Here is a 19900-nt window from a genome sequence, read left to right on the forward strand (position 1 = left end):
GGGGTAAAATTATGGGCCAGTTAAGGGGAGAAGCAGGGAGAGTGGTCTGGAAAAAGTAGTAGAATACTTGGTAACCAAAAACAAAGGAATCATCTAATACACTTAGTTTTTAAATACATGTTACATTTTAAGAGACAGTATATTATATATTCTGCCCCACACCAGCATTACTATGTTGGGAGTGAGGTTTATGCATACTTCTCATGAGGCCCTTGTATGCTCCATTACTTACCTGACACGACATGCATAATCCAATGGTTACTCTCCTGCTTCATATCCCTCTCAGGTTACTATAGGATGATGCAATCACATGAGAAATATGGAAGCTTTTCTATAGATAATACTTATGATACTTGTTATGAACTTATGATACTTGTTCATAGTCACTGGGTAGGTCATGAGCATCAGGAAGGTTCTGCATAGACTGGATATGACAAAATTGTAGAACTAGGGGAAATATACATGGGGAGGGACAAGCCTGGAGTTTCTCCTACTGCTAACATATATAAAACAGTATCCTAGACATTCTCTCAGGGGTTCTGTGGATTACAGACTGGCTTCCAGAATACTGATAAATCAAGAAGAATATGAAATTTTGGTTTATAGGCTATAGTTGTTCTAAAAGGGAGAGAGGTGTTACAAGTGGATTATGATAGATAGTTCTTAAATAGAATCTGTCATAGGAAGTCTTGCAGCAAATGCATTTCCCTCCTACAAGACTGATACATTTTATTAGGTACTTAGGTAGGAAAAAGTAAATACAGACTTCAAGGTCTTTTACATACTAATTGAAAGTGTGGTTGGTAGCCTCAGTAAGTGAAAAATTTCTATCAGAACTTTCCACTGGTGTTAGAAGGACACTGATTCTGTGAAAAAGAGTGCCATGTGCATCCTCCAGTACTACCATCAGTTATTAGAAAAAATTACTGGTTACTGTGATGATGCTTAAGAGATATCCTAGGAGTGAAGTTTAAGCAGATAAAGGTCTGTCCAAACTTTCAAATTTATACTTAATGTTAGCAGGTGTTCAAATATCAGAAAAGTTATGTGTTTAAATTAAGGGCACTACCAATCCTTCTGTACCACACTTACAAATGTGAAGTCTTCCGTGCCTACCATGGAGAGAAATGGCCCAGTTACAGCACTTGAGGCATGCATTCTGGAAAAAAATATACAGCTTCCCTTTTTGTAGAAAAAATAACCTTAATATTCTAGGACAACCTCCACATCATTTTATATCTCAATGTGGATTTTTTTTCTTGCCCTGGGTTGTGTGTTTTGTCACAACAAACCACCCCCTTGGCTAGAGAATCAGGCATGTAGCTGTGAGGAATTTCCTGAAGTGAAACAATCTTTTACTTTAGAAAAACAGATATAATGTCATGCATGTTCAAAGTGGAATGTTAACAAAATAAATGTGGGGGGGGGGTACCTGGGTGGTTCTGTTGGTTAAGCATCTGACTTCGGCTCAGGTCATGATCTCACGATTCAGCAGAACCCACTTTGGATCCTCTGTCCCTCCTCTCTCTCTGCCTCTCCACTGCCTGTCCCATCCCCTCAAAATAAATAAATACATTTAAAAAGAAAAAGAAGGAATATGTGAATTTAGCAATGGGTATTGTATGTGAAGCTAAATGGAGATAGGAAGTCAAAAGGAGAACAAAATGGAAAAACAGTTGATAAGAACACAATGAAGAAAGCAGATTCTGGAGACAAATATCTTGGGCTTAAAGCTGGATTAGCCACTCACTAGTAGGAAGACTTATGCACAGCCTTTAACCTTTTGGTGCCTATTTAAAACAAGACAACAGGCCCAAAATTGAGTCACTTATGCTAAGACTCACATTACCAAACCAAGACTTAATCACAGTTTCAGCTTTCCCAGAAATGGAATCTTAAATCTATCAATATGGAACTGCATAATCAGCACAGCTAGGTAATCTGCCTAATAGACCTCTGCCATCCCCTAAAGGAACGTGATCAAGCAATAACCAACAAGCTTTTTATTATTATTATTTTTTGGCCTCGTCCTACTCCTTCTTGCCTGTAAAAGTCTTTCATTTTGTACAGTTTTTTGGAGCTTCTATCTATCTGCTAGATTGGATGCTGCCCAATTCATGAATTTTTAAGTAAAGTCAATAAGATCTTTAAAATTTACTCAGTTGAATTTTGCTTTTTCACATACCCTAGTTTTCTGAACTCTAAAATGGGGATGATAAGAATGCCTGTTTAGGGGCGCCTGGGTGGCTTAGTTGGTTAAGCATCCAACTTTTGCTTAGGTCATGATCTCACGGTACGTGGGTTCGAGCCCTGCGTCAGGCTCTGTGCTGACTGCCAGCTCAGAGCCTGGAGCCTGCTTCAGATTCTGTGTCTCCCTCTCTCTCTGACCCACCCCTGCTCGCACTGTCTCTCTCTCTCCTAGAAATAAAAAAAAAAAAAATAAAAAAAAAAAGAATGTCTGTTTATCAGGGTTTCAATGAGTATTCAATAAGTGTTAATATTTGTAAAGTACTTGAAAAGTTTCTTGAGTATCATAAGAACTATATAAGTATTTTTAACAAAAATATTTATAAAAGTTTGACAAGAGATGCTTTGGATAAAAAAGGAAGATGGGGAAATTACTTTTGCCTAAATGATAATAGCAAACTTTTATAAAATGCTTTATTGGTATACTGAGGAAATGTGTAGTCACAACATACAATGCTGAGTAGGTATGGATTATTTCAGCTCAGTCATTCTCTTGAGTCTCTTCAGCTTTTAGACCTTACTGGTTACATTGGCACCTACTCAGGAGTCAGTGTAAGTTAAGTCCACACAAGTGTCATTGTCACTGATTACATGTGGCATGGATGCAATCTGAGTACATTATACTCACCTGGAAACCATAGTACCCCCAGTACTCAGTCTCAGTTGAGCATCTTCAACTCCTGGATGCAATTTAGTATAAGTAGGCATGAAAGTTATCATAAATGACCTTTCATTTTCAGCATCAGTGATGCTGTGTGGCAATACTGTATGATGCTAACATTTACACTCTTGAGTACTATTCTGATTCTATGAATGCCAGCTTTTAGAGTGTCTGTCCCTATTCACATCTGCTACAGTCAAAGAGCAAAGTAGACTTCTTTTTTTAAAAATTTTTTTCTAATGTTTTATTTATTTCTAGGAGAGAGAGAGACAGCGCGAGAAAGGGAGGGTCAGAGAGAGAGGGAGTCACAGACTGAAACAGGCTCCAGGCTCTGAGCTGGCAGTCAGCACAGAGCCTGACGCAGGGCTTGAAATAATGTAGTTAGTAATAAAAAAAAAAAAGTGGAAACTATGAGTGGAAGAGTAAACGGCTGGAAAGCAGAGGTGAGGGTGGGGAGGTAATAATATTCAGTCCCAGTGCGGATGCTAGGGAGTCTGTAAAAAACTGTTGACAAGTGGGGAAATCCATGTTGTGGGAGTTCTTAAGAATTTTATTGTGGCAGTATATGATGTTCAAGTTTAAATAATTTGCTCTGCCATATGTAATTTTCTTTATTTCCCTTCTTTAACAAAAATTACTCAAACAGAAGAATCTCCTGATAGTAATGATCTGAAGAATGGGACAAATTTCTCAAATTACAGGATACATTAGGAGGGGAAATGTCAGTCACTGAGGGCATGATATTAATGACATTGAGAGGCTAGAAGTAAAAAGAAACTAGAGTGTGAGAAAATATGCCAGTGTAACTCCTCAAGCATAAACAAATATTTTAAGAAAAGCACTGTAATTCTCACAGTTATTGAAACAGAGACTTAGGTTCTTTATTTTTTATTGTTTCTATTTTTTCTATTTCTAATTTTTGTTTTGTTCATTTGTTTCTAATATTAACATGAAATCCAGAGTTATCTGTATTTCCTTCATGTTAATAATAATTTGTAAAACAAACTAAATATGAAAATATTTGTAAATTGTAAAAGCAATTACTAGTCTTTCATGTTTTAGTAATAGGGATTCATGCATTTGTATCTAGTTTATAACAAAGAAAGCTAAATAGTCACCAGTGGGGGAAAATGTTACATATAAAGTCTTATCTAATAATACATTGTAGAGATCAGCTTAAAAAAAAAGACTTAAAATGTATAAAAATATTTTAAAAAGACATTATTATAGAAAGTTTTAATGCCTTTCTGAATTTTCCTTTTTTCCCTATAAAATATATTCCTGCTATAATCAGATATGTTATTTTAAAAAATCACATTCATCAGTGTATTCTCACTCCATGGGAAAATACAAAGGTTTTGGTTTATCTGTTTTTGCTAACACTTGCTTTATTTTTTTTTTTAATTTAAGGGTTACATTGTGCAAGACAAAGAAAAAAATAAAGTATGAGAATAAGAGTTGATTTCTGGATGGCAAAAAAGGGTAAATCATTTACATATTTTACATAGAGAAAAAGTCATGGTGGGACCTGGGAACTGTCAAGCAGAGAATAGGTATTGTAATGCTGTGAATTAAAGGGAAATTTACAAAATCACTACTAGTATGACAGCATCAATCTTAAAAAAAAAAAAAAAATTTGAAGGGCCCCTGGGTGGCTCAGTCAGTTGAGCATCTGACTTTAACTCCAGTCAGGATCTCATGGTTTGTGGGTTTTAGCCCCGCGTCAGGATCTGTGCTTACCGGTAGTTCAGAGCCTGGAGCCTGTTTCAGATTCTGTGTCTCTTTCTCTCTCTGCCCACCCCCCCGATCATGCTCTGTCTCTTTCTGTCTCTCAAAAATAAATAAATGTAAAAAAATTTTAAAGAAAAAATTATTTTCAAATCCTTCTAACTGATTCTATCGGGCATTTCTTTTAAATAGGAAATAAACTTGGATTTAAAAATTGAAGTCAACGAAAAACCAGGTTCATTTCATGCAATTCCACTCTAGAGACGATTTTTCTAAATTATATTGACTGTATAAATATGTATTTTTAATATCCTATCTTTAATGCAATAAACCCACTTGTTACAGCAAAATTACTGAGGCTTAGATTTATAAAACTGTTTCTATTACCTACCCTAAAACCTACAGCAAGAAATAACATCACTTTCCATTTTTTTATACTAAAAGTGGAAAAGTATGTCATCTATCCAATTTTCAAGGTCCCATGCTGTAGGGATAATGCTTTTGTTTTCCAATCACTCCTTCTACGGCTGGTGGGTAGTAGAAACAGAAAACATGCAAACTTGAAATTGACATGCTTTGCAGAATCTGAGATGGAATGTTTCTCTGCCTATCAGTTCAGGCAGAACATATAATTATTTTCACATCTCACAGGAGTAGTCCTTTCAGTGTTAGATTTTCTTAATGCTCTGAGTTGGCAATGACAAGGGGTAAAAGAAGGAAAAAACACATTTGGGGACTGTCATTTGCAGTCAATTCTTTGAAACTAATTTTGGAATGACTTTTAAATTCTGCAAAACATTTATCGCAATTCTCTTGATGGAGAAAACAGTTATTTCGCAGTTAAATTTGCCATAAAGTTTTCCCAACTCTTTGTCTTATTTTTGACAGGCTATTTTCAGGAATTTCAACACCATAGGGAAGGCAGTGGAAGTGTAGCAGCTGTCTGTCCTAGGAAGATTTTCATTAACGCAATCTCTTTGTCCAATTCTACAACAGCACTAGATATTTACATATTGACTATGGCATAGGTACTTGCATGGATAAAAGTCACAATGACATTATCATTGCAATCTTTGGGACTCAATTTGCAAACTGGAAAATGATTGACATTTGGATCCCATGAAAATTCTTTTCTCTGTTAACACCACAGTTCGAGGTTAAATCCTGTAGGTGGTTCAACATGCAATGTCTTATTAAGAAGAGTAAAAATAGTCAACACCATGGAACTGAAACTATGCTAAAGGGTTAGGATATATAATGAAACACAGGTAAATTAAATGTATCTGTAGTAAAACTACAGCCTGATCACATGTTTCTTATACATTCATCTAACATTTGGTACAAATTAAAAACTTACAAAAAGTTTTTCTGCAGGTCACACAGCAGGGAAATAGCAAGATTATTTCTTTTGCCTCCTGAAAAGATATACATACTGAATGAGAACATTAAATATAAAGGAGAGTCTTACTGATAATGATGTAAGCTCTTAATATTCTGTAACCTTAAGACTTTCCATAGATTTACATAGATGTTAAGCAAAGAATGAAGCCCACTGATACAACTCTCAGTACAACTTGCTGAAGATCAACCCTGAAGGCTTATTTTGAAATGAATTCTGTCACTTGTGAAAACTACTGAATAGTAATCTAAATAGTAATTATGCTCAAAACATTGCCAGGGGTTACGTTAGAAGCAGTCACACAGGATCTCAAATTTATTATTTGAAAAACTATGTTATTTTCACTGTAATTAGAAGGAACAAGCTTAACAAATTCTGAGTTCTTAATATGACTAGAATCAAATGTTAAAACTTTAGCACTTAACATAGTGTTCTTCAAAATCTGCAGTCAGCCTACTATCTGGATTGATTTACTACCACTTTCTCTTCACATATGCCCTTTCACTATGTCATCCATTTAGAATCAACCAATACTTTATGCGCTTCCATAATTCCATGTATTTTTGTGTGTATTTTATCTCTACATGTGCAAATTCTTTCTGAAAAACTTAAAAACGATGAATTACTGTTTATCTTTTAAAACCTAGTTCTAAGAAATCTTCCCTGACAGCACAAGATAGCCATCCTTCCCTTGTTTGCACCATAGCAGTTTGCAGTCTTCTATTAGGATGAGAGCCATTTTAAATGTCTTTTATATGAGAGCTGACATTTTTCTATCAGAGATGCATTTAAAATGATACATTCCTTCTATTAAGGTAGTCTCCCACTTCACCTGAACTTCTAAGTCATTGACATATCTCTGTCCCATTATATTCTATATTCCCCTGATGACACAACACAGGAAAAGAGGAGTTAAATTCTATTACATATTTTTTACCAATTATTTTGGCACATGTTACCATCATCACCACTCTCAACAATTAGCAAGAAAGAGGTCCAGGGCAAGGTAAGTCATATGGTTATTTCTCAACTGGCCTTTCATTAACAATTCTGAATTTTTGAGATTATAAATATAATCTAATTGTTTTTTAATTTGAATCAAGTTATTAAAAAATAACTAATGAAAAGATTTTAATGAAAACTTAGAAAAAATTAAAACAGGAACAAAGCAGGTTTTAAAAACAGGTAACAGCAACAATTTAATAAAGAATCTATTATAATCTAGATTGCTCTTCATCATAAGATGAAAAGAAAATTGAAATATAAAGAAAGTTCCCAACTCCAATTGTACATCAATTATTTTAGAGTGATTCAAAAGAGAAAATGTTAAAACATAACTTTACCAGTAGCAAAGCTTATGAAATTAATATAGGAGCTCAACCAAAAGTCGATCATGCAAGAATTTATTGGTTTAACAAGCATTTACTAAGAATCTAGTTTTTATTTAGAAGAACTGCGTATTTATAAAAGAAAATATTTTTATTCTTTGAGTGTTAAATGTTATGAATTAGTAATTTCTTCATTTCTTATAGAAAATGATAAAATATTGTTACATTAAAAAGTAGAGAATGACAACCCTTGTGCACTGTTGGTGGGAATGTAAACTGGTACAGACTTATGGAAAATAGTATAGATATACCCCAGAAATTTACAATCAAAATATATCATGATCCAACAATTCCATTACTGAGTATTTACCCAAAGAAAATGAAAACACTAATTTGGAAAGATATATGCACCCCTATGACTTCTGCAGCATTATTTACAAAAACCTAGATATGAAAGTAACCCAAGTGTCCACCAATAGAGAAGGCACAGTGTGTGTATATGTACATATACATGTTTACACGTGCGCACACACATAATGGACTATTATTCAGACATAAAAGATGAGATCTTGCCATTTTTGACAACATGGATGGATCTAAATCATACAATGCTAAGTGAAATGAGGGAAACAAATACTACTGGAATTCACTCATATGTGGAATCTAAAAACACAAAACAAACAAACTTATAAATACAGAGAACAATATTATGTTTGCCAGAGAGAAGAAGGGTGGAAGATGGGTAAAGGGGAGTGGGAGACACAGGCTTCCAGTTATGGAGTGAATAATTCATGGGAATAAAAGGTATATCATAGGGAATATAGTCAGTGGTATTTGATGTATGATGACAGATGGTAGCTACACTTGGGGTGAGTATAGCACAACATATAGACTTATCAAATTACTATATTGTACCCCTGACACTAATGTACATTGTGTATTAACTATACTTCAATAGAATTAAAAAAATGTTAGAGTGATATCAGGAAGATGATAACATAAGTTTTTCCTGACTTCATTCCCCCTCACGAAAAGAATAAACTATTCAAAAGTAAGGCATCACTGAGAAGGTCCTAGACATGGGGTGAGGCTAAAGCACCATCCTGCACTACAGAGACCAAGAATTGAATGCATTAGAAGTATAAGAAAAGCAGCTGCAAACAGACCACTTTGACCATCCTCAGGCCAGCACCCCATCATGTGAAGAGCTTTCTCCTGAGACTGGGTCCTCCAGTGGAAAAAAAGAGAACCCAAGGGGATAACAAGACTCTCCCCAGCATTGTAGGTCACTTTGTAGCAACCCATACTCAGATCTTGTGCTATGAGGATTGCAGGGGAATCTACAGGGGTCAACCACTTTGCATCTGACTGTGATGAAGACAGAGGCAGGAGAGGAGGGCAGCTTGCAACAATCAGCACAGGGATCTCGGCAGACTGAGTTCATACCTGCAGTGCCCAGCTAGGAATCCCAACCAGTGGCTTTGCTTACCTGTTGAAACAAGTCAGGTCACAGATGGACCAAGAACTCAGTAGGGTGAAGATCTATCTGATTAAGATCCTCCAAAGAGGATTTTTGTCAACCCTAGAGCCTTTGCCCATGCCTTAGCAAGAAACTGCCTTCTGTGGATTATCTTCTCCACCCCATCTGACCAGAAAGGCTGGTGACAGCCCCTGGAAGCAGTGGGTCCTGGTGCTGCTCAAGCTTAGGGGTAGGTGGGCAGGCTTTCCAGGGGCCCTGTTCAGTCAGAGCAAAGCCAGTGGCCCTGTTCAGTCACGGAACTTACAGTGTAGGTTGGCTTGATTCAAAACAACAAACAAAAAACTTCGCTGGCTTTACAGCTTCTTCTCCCACTGTACCAGGTCAGGGTATCTAATTTGTAGTCCCTCTTACCAATAAATACGGCCTTCAGACTGTCAGACCTAACCAGAGCACACAGGAAGCTTCACAGCCCATTCAACAGCTCCACATACATCATACATCGACACTTAAACAGAGAGCATAGCCATGGTTTCCACAATCTGCAGAGCAAACCTAGTGACCTCACTTGACTAAGGAATTCAGTATATACTCTGCCTGAGTCAGCTTCCAAACAATGAGCTATACAGGCCCTGGGTCCCTGGATCCTGTACAAGCCACAAAAGGGAAACTTATTAATAGACCTATTTACTACTGAATATAGTACCTAGTCCCAACCAGGGAATTCAGGCAACATTGGAGCCCCACCTGTAGTTTCAGTTGGGTATGGAACCAAGCCCACCAGTCCTATCCAATTGTTCTCAGCCACCACCACCCCCATCTCTGTCCTCAAAGCTCAAACAGTTGCCTTGCCGAGAAACAGACCACAATAGCAGGTCATTAGACATGGGAAAATGTATTTGCAAACCAGGTGTCTGATAAAGGATTAATATCCAAAAAATATATATATATATATATTTTTTAAATGTTTTATTTATATCTAGGAGAGAGAGAGAGAGACAGCGTGAGCAGGGGAGGGTCAGAGAGAGACGGAGTCACAGACTGAAACAGGCTCCAGGCTCTGAGCTGGCCGTCAGCACAGAGCCCGACGCGGGGCTGGAACCCACGAACTGCGAGATCATGACCTAAGCGAAAGTCGGACGCTTAACCGACTAAGCCACCCAGGCGCCCCATAATATCCAAAATATATTTTAAAAACCTTACATAACTCAATAGCAAAACAAAACAAAACAAATGAACCAATTAATTAAAAAAAGGACCTGAATAAACATTTATTCAAAGAAGATATACAAAAGGGCAAGAGATATATCAAATCTCAATATAATAGTCATCAGAAAAATGCAATTTAAAACTACGATGAGACATCACTTCATGCTTTTTAGAATGGGCATCACCAAAAAGATAAGAGATAGAAAATATTGGAATGGGTGTTATAGGTAAAACTGGGAAATAAGTTGATATGCAAGTCATATAATACAGTTGTATTTGATAGATAGATAGATAGATAGATAGATGATAGATAGATAGATAGATGGATAGGTATTTATAAATGTGTAACATCCATTACGTCATCTATAAATCTGTGTATAAAACATATAGATCATGATATGTAATTTTATTCTATAAATACATATGTAACTTAAATATATACTTAAAATTTCTAAAATATAAATTAACACTTGTTTTCCTTCTCAGTCTTTTCCCTTTTGAAAATCAACTCTATTTTTATCACTTCAAAGGAATGATATGAGAATGCACACACACACAAATTTTTCTGATTTCAGTGTCCAAAATAAAGTCTCATAAGCTCTTTTACTGAGTCAAAATATCTGAGGTTGTAGGAGGGAAATATTTAGTTTCCTCTCTCATCTCTCAAAGCCAGTAAAGGTTTTCCCAGGTTTGGAGAAGGGAGAACTGCAGTAAATTCCTGAAAATGTAGATGTCAGGAAATAACTGCCTAAAATTCCTACACTTCTCATTCTTTTTCTAGCTTCATGGAGAGTATCTCGGCACAGAAATTTTAATAACCCAGATTGGCAGAGAGAATTTGAATCATTTCATTTCCTTCAATCATCACACAGAAATGTCTAGTTTAGATACCAAACCCAGAGTGGTCTAAGCTGATCAATGCAGGACAGATGATGGATGACTCAATACATGCAAACACAGGTATGAGATGATCAGAGACTGGAGCAACCCACACACATGCTTTGGTGCCATGCAAGCCATCCAACATTTAGAAGTGACTCCAAGGTAAAGAAGATTGGGCTAAATTAAGTCTCAGCTACTCTGGCAAAAAACAGTTTTACATTTCTGAGAAGTCCTCTCCTACCCTCTCCAGCTGGTTCTAAGACAGTGTAAGTAAAATTGTCTTCTCCCTCTGACTTCTTTTACTCATAGTGAGTAAACAATCATTTTTCCTCCACCTCTTTCTTCAATATTTGTAGTAGGGAGAAGTAGAAGTTTAAGGGAAGAAGTGACTACTTTTGGTAGTTCAATGAATAACGAATTGTTAAATTTGTCCTGCCTACACAGATTCTAAATGGACTTGATGTCTGTTCCTCAAGATTGTGCAATCTTGTCTGTGTAGTTGAATTGATGTTTAGGATTTATTACTTTTGCCATTACTTTTTCTTGAATCTTCCAGATGATGTTCAAAAAAAGTGATTTATCTTTTGATTTCTTCTCTGACCCACTGGTTGTTTTTCCTTCCTCTCTCTCTCTCACACACACACGAGATACATGTGAGATGATAGATGTGTTCACTAATAACAACAAAACTATCTAATGAGGTCTTCAAAATTTTAACACTTTCAAAAGTCTCTTCTAGACTAGTTAAGTGTCAGTCACAGCCAACGGTTGGTTTTATTTGAGAAAATTAACATCCCTAGTTAGCCATTAAGAAATCTTTATCACTCTTCTTTCTCTAAAAATTTTTTGAAAGCTTTTGTGGTTATACTCTAGCTCAAGAACTAGAATTTTCTCTGTGGCTTCCACAGTTATGTATATTGAGCAGATACCACCACCACCACTACAACAAGAAAAATCTTTACTCTTTTTGATTACTTTACCAAAGATATTTATTCTTTTATAAATCTCATTTAAAAATAATGGGGCACTTAGGTGGCTCAGTCAGTTGGACGTCCAGCTTTAGCTCAGGTCATGATCTCACAGCTTGTCAGTTCGAGCCCTGTGTCAGGCTCTGTGCTGATAGCTCAGAGCCTGGAGCCTGCTTCGGATTCTGTGTGCCTCTCTTGTTGTGCCCCTCACCCACTCATGCTCTGTTTCTCACTCTCTCTTAAGAATAAATAAAACATGAAAAAAAATTAAATATTGGTCATGACTACAGTGACCAGCTGTCCTAGGAAAATTCCGGTTTATATCTATTGGCAAAGTATAATTACTGGGGGCATTTCACTTTCCTCTCGAAAGCTTCTCATGTTATATAATAAATTATTTGGTACCTTTGGTTTCACAACCCACTAACAGTTGTACCCAAAACATGTGAGTGTATATCTCCTGGATATAAGCTGTTTCTGAGAAAATAACTCCAATTTCTCATAATTTATTATCCTCCAAACAGACTGAATAGTGATTCACTGTTTTCTGAAAATTATTTTCCATTTCTTGGTGACAGGCACAAGTCTGGGCTAAAGGTATGTATTTGATACCATGTGATTCTTAAAAACTTAGATATCAGTGTCATTAAATTATCAGAATGTATATAAATTTTGCCTAAGTTTTAAAGAAATTCAGTGCTTAAGGATAAAGTATTAAAAATCACCCTGTATATTGTGCAATTTCTTTGTATTGGAAATTGCTTTGAAATTAGTCTCCTTGATAAAATTATAAAATTTATAATTTCATTCCTGAGGCAGATGCCCTAGGCTGGCTAAATAAATACCCAATGGCAATATTACAACCTCTTCTTTTCATTTTCCCTCATTTTTGGCCCAAACTAAGGCCACAGTTTTGGTCTATAATATGTAAACAGAACTCCTGCAAGAGAAATGTATCTTTTTTTTTTTTTTTTTACCACTCACTCTACTAATTCACCTTCTGCATTTTATTCAATGTTCTTCATTCTCTCAGGAATTAGACAAAAATGGCAAAGTCATGGCTTTTACTAAGTGATAATAATATGTCAAATATTAAGAGAAGATTTGTATACTAAAAATGAGTGACCAAAAGATGGGAGGACCTATGTTCTTTGATAATGTTGGATTACACTGGATAACTTACTGTGTGAAACAAATAGATTTCTTTTTCTTTAAGCTTATAGTAGGGCTTTATGTTATCTCCAGAATATAAAATGCATATGGATATTTTTACACCAGAAGTGCATGCTGTGACATAATCTAAAATGTGAGTTATCTGACTGAGGAATGGAGGAGGTAAGGAACTAAATAGTATGTATCCCATAGTCCCAGGCTAAGAAATAAGTAAACCTTATTTAGAAATGACAGATCTTTGATAAAATGTTTGCTTGCTATACCTTGCAAAACAGAACATTCATCTTCTGTGATGTTATGTGATGAATTTGTGCTATGATTTATTATTCCTAGAAAGACTTTACAACAGAACAATGTATTCAAACTACAGCTAGTCTTATACTTCATATATACATGTTTCTTCCCTCATTAAAATTTGTTAATTTTTTAGTTAAGAATGACTGCAGTCTGGAGCACCTGGGTAGCTCAGCCCGTTAAGCATCTGACTCTTGATTTCTGCTCAGGTCATGATCTCAAGGTTGATGAGATCAAGCCCTGCATCAGACTCTGCACTGACAGCATGGAGCCTGCTTGGGATTCTCTCTCCCCCTCTCTCTCTGCCCCTCCCCTATTCACATGCAAATGCACGTGCTCCTTTCCCTCTCTCTCTCGAAAATAAATATGTATTTTTTTAAAAAGAATAATTTCAGTCTTCTGCTTCTAATCAACAGACTCTCATATCAAAGTCCAACTTTTGAGGTGATTCTTAAAGAGGACACAATATGAATTATGACAATCTTGAAGAATCACCCAAATGTGATTGCTAAATATACACTTCCTTTTAGTTTTATTCTCTGTGCTCTTGTTCAAACTTTGTTCCAGGAAGTCACAGAACAAAAGTTGACAAAGGTGGGAAATGCTGATAAGGCTGTCTCAGTAAATATTTCCTAGAGACACTACTAATCAAGAGTTTTGGTGAACCACTCAACTTTAGGAAACAGCACCAATTTTCCCCATATCTGTAATAAAACTTTAAGAGAAAGAGACTCAAGTCCTAAAAAAGGGAACAAAGTCTGACTGATTTCAAAAAGAACACTAAGATTCATGCTATAGCATTAGGAGCTAGCTCTACCAGTTTCCTTTTAACACAGAGCACTGTTCTGAAGGGAATATCCAAATTTCTAATACTAGATAAAGTAGTGTCTAGCCTAACAGTAAAGTTATCTATTATGTTTATGTATGTTCTTTACATATATATTTTCATATTCATATTTTATTATTGTTGCCTGTTTTTTCAAGTAGTGTTCTGGAAATGTGAGAAGTACTTAAGAAGTACCTAGTCACATAGGTAGAGAGGATCAGTTAAAAATATAGATGCTTTCAGGGTGCCTGGGTGGCTCAATCAGTTAAAGTATCTGACTTCGGCACAGGTCATGATTTCCTGGTTCCTGAGTTGAAGCTCTGCATTGAGCTCGCTGCTGTCAGCACAGAGCTGCTTCAGATCCTGTTTCCCTTTGTCTCTCTCTCTACCCCCCTCCCCGCTCATGCTCTCCTTCACTCTCTCTCAAAAATAAACACTAATGGTTTTTTAAAAAAATACATATGCTTTCAATCGCCTGTGTGGCAAAAACCTAGAAAAATAGGGACAAGAAGCAGAAGGAAGGGAAGCAAGATACATAGGAGATTATAGGAGATAGAAAGAAGTGCAAAGTAATTTTGCTTTTGTATTTTGTCTAGACTCAATATATGGTCTTTTTCACTGTCAGTCTTCTAAAGCTTAGGAGCAATGTATGCCACACTTTGTGCCCTATTATTCCAAAATAAAACATCAGAGAAGTTTTAAATTGAAGGCAACTCTTTCCTAAAGTAGGGAACCAAAGTCACAGGGTAAGACATTCTAAGAATACAGAGGCATTAACTGGAGACTAAGGTTGGACGACAAATGCTTGTTACGACTTGAAAAAGATGACCTCATGAATGGATAGATAATCCACTTGGAAATTTTCTATGATACAAATTTCAATAACAGTACTCACCAGTGCTGTTTCTCGGACCCCTAGTAAACGTGCTGCATTGAATATTTTCTGTTTGACTTCAAGATACACTCTTCACCATCCCACTTTTCCTCTGAGTCTGGGAGGCTGATCAATATGGTCCATTAATGGCTTCCACAGATCTCTGACTTTGAGTTCATTTAGCTGATGGAATCTTTGTCAGGAGTCTGGAGAGCTGGAGGAGAGTGGTGGGGATGTTACTCTCTTGTTTTCTCCTTGTAAGGTCATTGTAGGTCTGCTGCCACCTCTATCAAAGACAACAACTCTTATTAGGCAGCTCTCTCTCCAACAGCCATTCTACCTGGTAATAAATCAAACCCTCTTTCTTCTTGTCCCTTTAGGCCTAGAGGTGGTATGAACTTCCTACCACCTTGATAATATATTAGAGATGCTATTTACACACTGTGATTTGTTCATTGTACATGAATATTATTGCAAGGCCCTAACAGATTCTGGTACCCACAAGAAAATATCAACACTATTTAACTCTAGGCATTTTTCTTTTCTTTTTTCTCTCTTTTGGGGACAGAGGAGACTTCTATTTAGAGTTGGAAACCACAGGCCAAGTAGAATATAACATCTTGTTAAGAAATCATTCCATGGCCTCACTAGGTTGAACTATTTAAAGTTTGGGTCAATGGGAAGCCCGGGTATGAGATCAAGTTTGCTATTTAAGTAAGCTAAATGAAGTCATTTGAGGAAATGTATTAAATCAGAATGAAACTCCACTAATAAACACATTTATGTATATGTACATATAAATCACCCATATAGGAAATGTCATATGTAAAAAGTGTGGAGATGCAGTAGTCTCCCCTGCCTTATCTACAATTTTGCTTTCTCATGTTTCAGCTACTCATGGTCAGTTATGGTCTGCAAGCAGATGATCCTTCTTTCAACATATCAGAAGGTCAGTAGTGGCCTAATGGTCTATCTTGATGCCTATGTCATTCACCTCACCTCATCATATCACATAGATATGTTATCATCTCACATCATCACAAGAAGGAAGATGAATACAATACAGTATTTGAGAGAGAAAGACCACATTCACATAACTTTTTATTAGAGTGTATTGTTACAGTTGTCCTACTTTACTAATAATTACTGTTGTTAATATTTTGCTAGGCCTTATCTGTTTGTTTGTTTATTTAAGAGAACTGATCATGGTCTGTCTCATGTACATCTCAAAACCTATAGATACCCAGACACTCTGGCAGAGTGTACTGCTCTGAGGAACAATGGCAAATCAGAGTGGGCATAAAAGTAATATTGTCTTAGAACCTAAGCATTAGTTTCCTTTAAGCTTCTACATGGATTTGAGCCTGACATCTTTCAGAGTGAAGTGTCCACTGACTGTGTAGGTCTAAACTAAAGCAGTGAATTCATATGGCTTCAACAGCCAACCACACCATAGATGAACATACTCCAGTTTATTCTATAACTGCCTTCAGAAATAAACTGAGCCACCAACCCTTTAGTTTGTGGGAGCTATAATTTCTTAGCCATTTTGTAGGGACTCAGTCTTAAGAAATACCAGACTTCATACTAATAAGATACATGAAAGATACAATGAATCACTAAATTTTTAATCATAAGAATTAAGGAACAGAGGATATTTTGTGGAACAGTATATATACCTTTCCTATAAAAAAGTCAAAAGCTGGAATTTGGGGTATTATAGGCAAGTGTCTAGATGGAAAAAGGGAGAAGATCAAAAAGGAAGGGCATAATCCAAGAACATACTGAGAGATGAAAACTGTATAGACAAAAGTGATCAATTTTAATTTTAGGGGCAGGAATGATTAGTAACCTATTAAAATCAGTATGTCTAATTTTCAGATTAAAGTTTTGTGTGGCAATATCATATTCTAATATTGAAGCCTTTCAACTAGTCATGATTTGAATCATATTTTGAGGAGAGAAGGGATCACAGTATGACCAACAGGCTGTCATGATACAAAAAAGAGATATATATGCCTGATATAAAAAGGAAGATAGTTATTTACAATCTCAATATGGACTTTGAGACAAAAGTCCTTAAGAGAAATATTGCTTTGTGTCCACTTTCCAGAGTTGCCCCTGGAGATATTAAGATGACTGTTGTGTTTTCCACCATATGAAGAATAATTGCCAACCCAATTTTAAATAAATCTCAAGTTACTGGACGGCCTCAAGTACTGAAGGGTTTGAAGTTATTGAGGAGAAAGACGTATTAGTTATATTTTTATTACTCACTTTAGAAGTATTCTCTGTTGCTCATGTTAAGAATTTTTTAAATGGTAAGAGGAAAATCACTGTATTTTACAGGGTGAGTAGATAGAAATTGCAAAATATGAGTTTATTTGCTACTCTCTAAGGATACTCTACGTGACTGTCCAAAAAGGGCTTACAGAGGCAAAGTTTGAATATATGTAAGTTTGAGTCAATTAAACATTCACATAAAAGAAAATTTAAATTATTAATTTGTAGGTCACCCACTCTTTTAAACAGGCACTACTAATTTATAAAGATGAATATGGACCATTCTTAAGCAATTCACTGTACAGAATAAAAATAGGTACATAAATAACTATAATAAAGAGTTTTAAGTCTTACAGTAATGTTGCACATGTAGGACTTGGAAGTACCTAGGGAAGAGCAACTCATGCTGCAATTGACCTCCCAATGAACTCCTCATATTGGAGCTTCAGAGGAGAAATGGGAATTCCTAAGTAAATAGAGAAAGACATTTAATTCAGAGGGAATACCATGTGCCAAGAGTAAAGAAGCTTGTAAAACCATGATACTTCAAAGGAGTAGAAAACAATTTAAAGTCAGGAGGAAACAGTGGTAAAAGGTGATGTTAGAAAGACAGGCTGAAACCAGTTTACGTAGGCGTTTGGGCATCAGGCCAGGAATTCTGGGCCTTACTCCTGGACCACTGAAGTTTTAAGTGCTGAGAATGGAATAATGTTACAGAAATATGCTCCAGCCAAAAGTGTACTTGAACATTGTGTTGATCAACTAAACCTAAATAAATAAATATCCCCCCAAAATTCAGTGGATTAAGGGCCCATAATTTTATTTCTTGCTCTTCTAATGTGCCCATGTGAGAGTTTCAATAAGCAGGGCAGCTCTCTTCAAGCTATCATCTACAGGGTTAGGCTCCATCTTGGGGCTCTGCCATTTTCTGAGGTCCTGCTCTCGCTGCATCCCACTAGTGCAAGCAGAAAGAGAACATGAAGAAGACACACATACTCTCCAAAAATGTTCAATCAGAGCTGGCACAGATCATTTCCACTGAGTTGAATAAAGTCTGGATGTCACACCAATTACAATGTAGACTAGAAAATGTATTCTTTTTGCAGGCCCAGAGGAAGAAGTAATGGAGTACAACTCAAATCCAAATGTCTTACAGACATTTGAAAAAAATCTATCAATTCCTATAAAATACATGGCATGATTAATGTGCTAATTGTTGAAAATAAAACATGGAATGTTGAAGATACACATGTGAATTTGGTAGCAATAAACTAGAAAAGAGCTTGACATCTCTAACCTTGCTGTACTTAGGAAAAGGAGCATTTTCAGTCAAGTATTTGCTTAAAATACAATATATAGATCTTTTAAAACATTTCTCCAAAGGGTCTTTTCATGTAGTGACCTCTCAGGAGGCTCTTGGGGCACAGCACTAACTTAAAACAAGGAGGGCACACTTACAGACTGAGGATGATTCAAGATAGACAAAGATAAGAGAGCCTATGATTTCACAAGCATTAAATATAACAAGTATATCTTATTTGTGAAAATTATTGTTTTTAGTTGAACTTGAGCACATTGGCTAAAAAAGAAACCATTTTATATTCCAGAGAGAGTATGTGAAATTATGAGTAGAGATTAAAAAGAATAGGGAAGAGTAATCTTTTGAAAGAATTTCAAAATAATGTGGATGGCAGGGGATAGAAAATTCTCCTGACCTCTAGAAACACAGAAAAGAAAGCAGTTTCTTTACAGAGTCTCCTAGCCATGAAAAATATTCATGAAACAAACTTAGATACAGCCCACGTCGGGGGGGCAGACATGACACTAATTACCTAAACAAAACCATCTCTCTTCCCCTTCTGATCTTCATTCAAAGCAGTAATGATATTACTAGTTATCTGTGGTTAGCATCCAAAGTAAGCTTTAGAGTTTGAGGCATTAGAAGTTTGGGAATATGTGCAGAAATCACATTATATGATATTTAATCTTAAAATTAAAATACAATTTTTAAAGTATTTTAAAACACATTTCTATATAGTAAAAAATATTGTTTTAAGTCTCCATTTTCTCTTACCTGTCTTACTATAGTAACTTGTACCTTGGCTCACTATACTATAATCATTCTATGTATTGTTGCCAGAGTGAGTATCCTGAAGTATAATTCTGATCATTTCACTTTCGAGAATAATACTTTTCAGTGGTCCTGTGTTGCCCACAGGCTATATCCCTTTGCAGGCCATTCTTGTTCCTTCATTATCCAAATCCTGCCTACATTTCCAGCTTTATCTCTTACCAATTTTCTGTTGTCATATTATGTTCCAATTATGCTGAAATATTTTCTCAAATAGACCAGAAACCAGATTTTTTTCCACTTTCATAAGATTATGCATTCCTTTGAATGCTCCACCTAATTCTTATCTACATTAAATTTATTACAATATTTATTTCAAACACTCCATTTTTAGGAACTATTCTCCACAGTATAAGTGCCCAAAGCATAAGTGCTTTGGACTACCAAAGCATATCACTTCATATCACCATTGATCTCTTC

General features: G+C 36.0%; 1 protein-coding gene across 1 annotated transcript in view; it reads left to right on the forward strand.

The window, feature by feature from the left end:
- The first annotated feature begins 6987 nt into the window (after nt 1-6987).
- LOC120248743 (spermatogenesis-associated protein 31D4-like) overlaps nt 6988-19900 on the forward strand; it is a 58814-nt gene continuing 45901 nt past the window's right edge. Inside the window, 1 exon segment of the mRNA XM_039257203.1 lies at nt 6988-7041. Within this exon segment, the coding sequence (XP_039113134.1) occupies nt 6988-7041 (54 nt within the window).

This window comes from Hyaena hyaena, unplaced genomic scaffold (genome assembly GCF_003009895.1).
Source record: "Hyaena hyaena isolate Hyena2069 unplaced genomic scaffold, ASM300989v1 scaffold_609, whole genome shotgun sequence".
NCBI classification, from domain to species: Eukaryota; Metazoa; Chordata; class Mammalia; order Carnivora; family Hyaenidae; genus Hyaena; species Hyaena hyaena.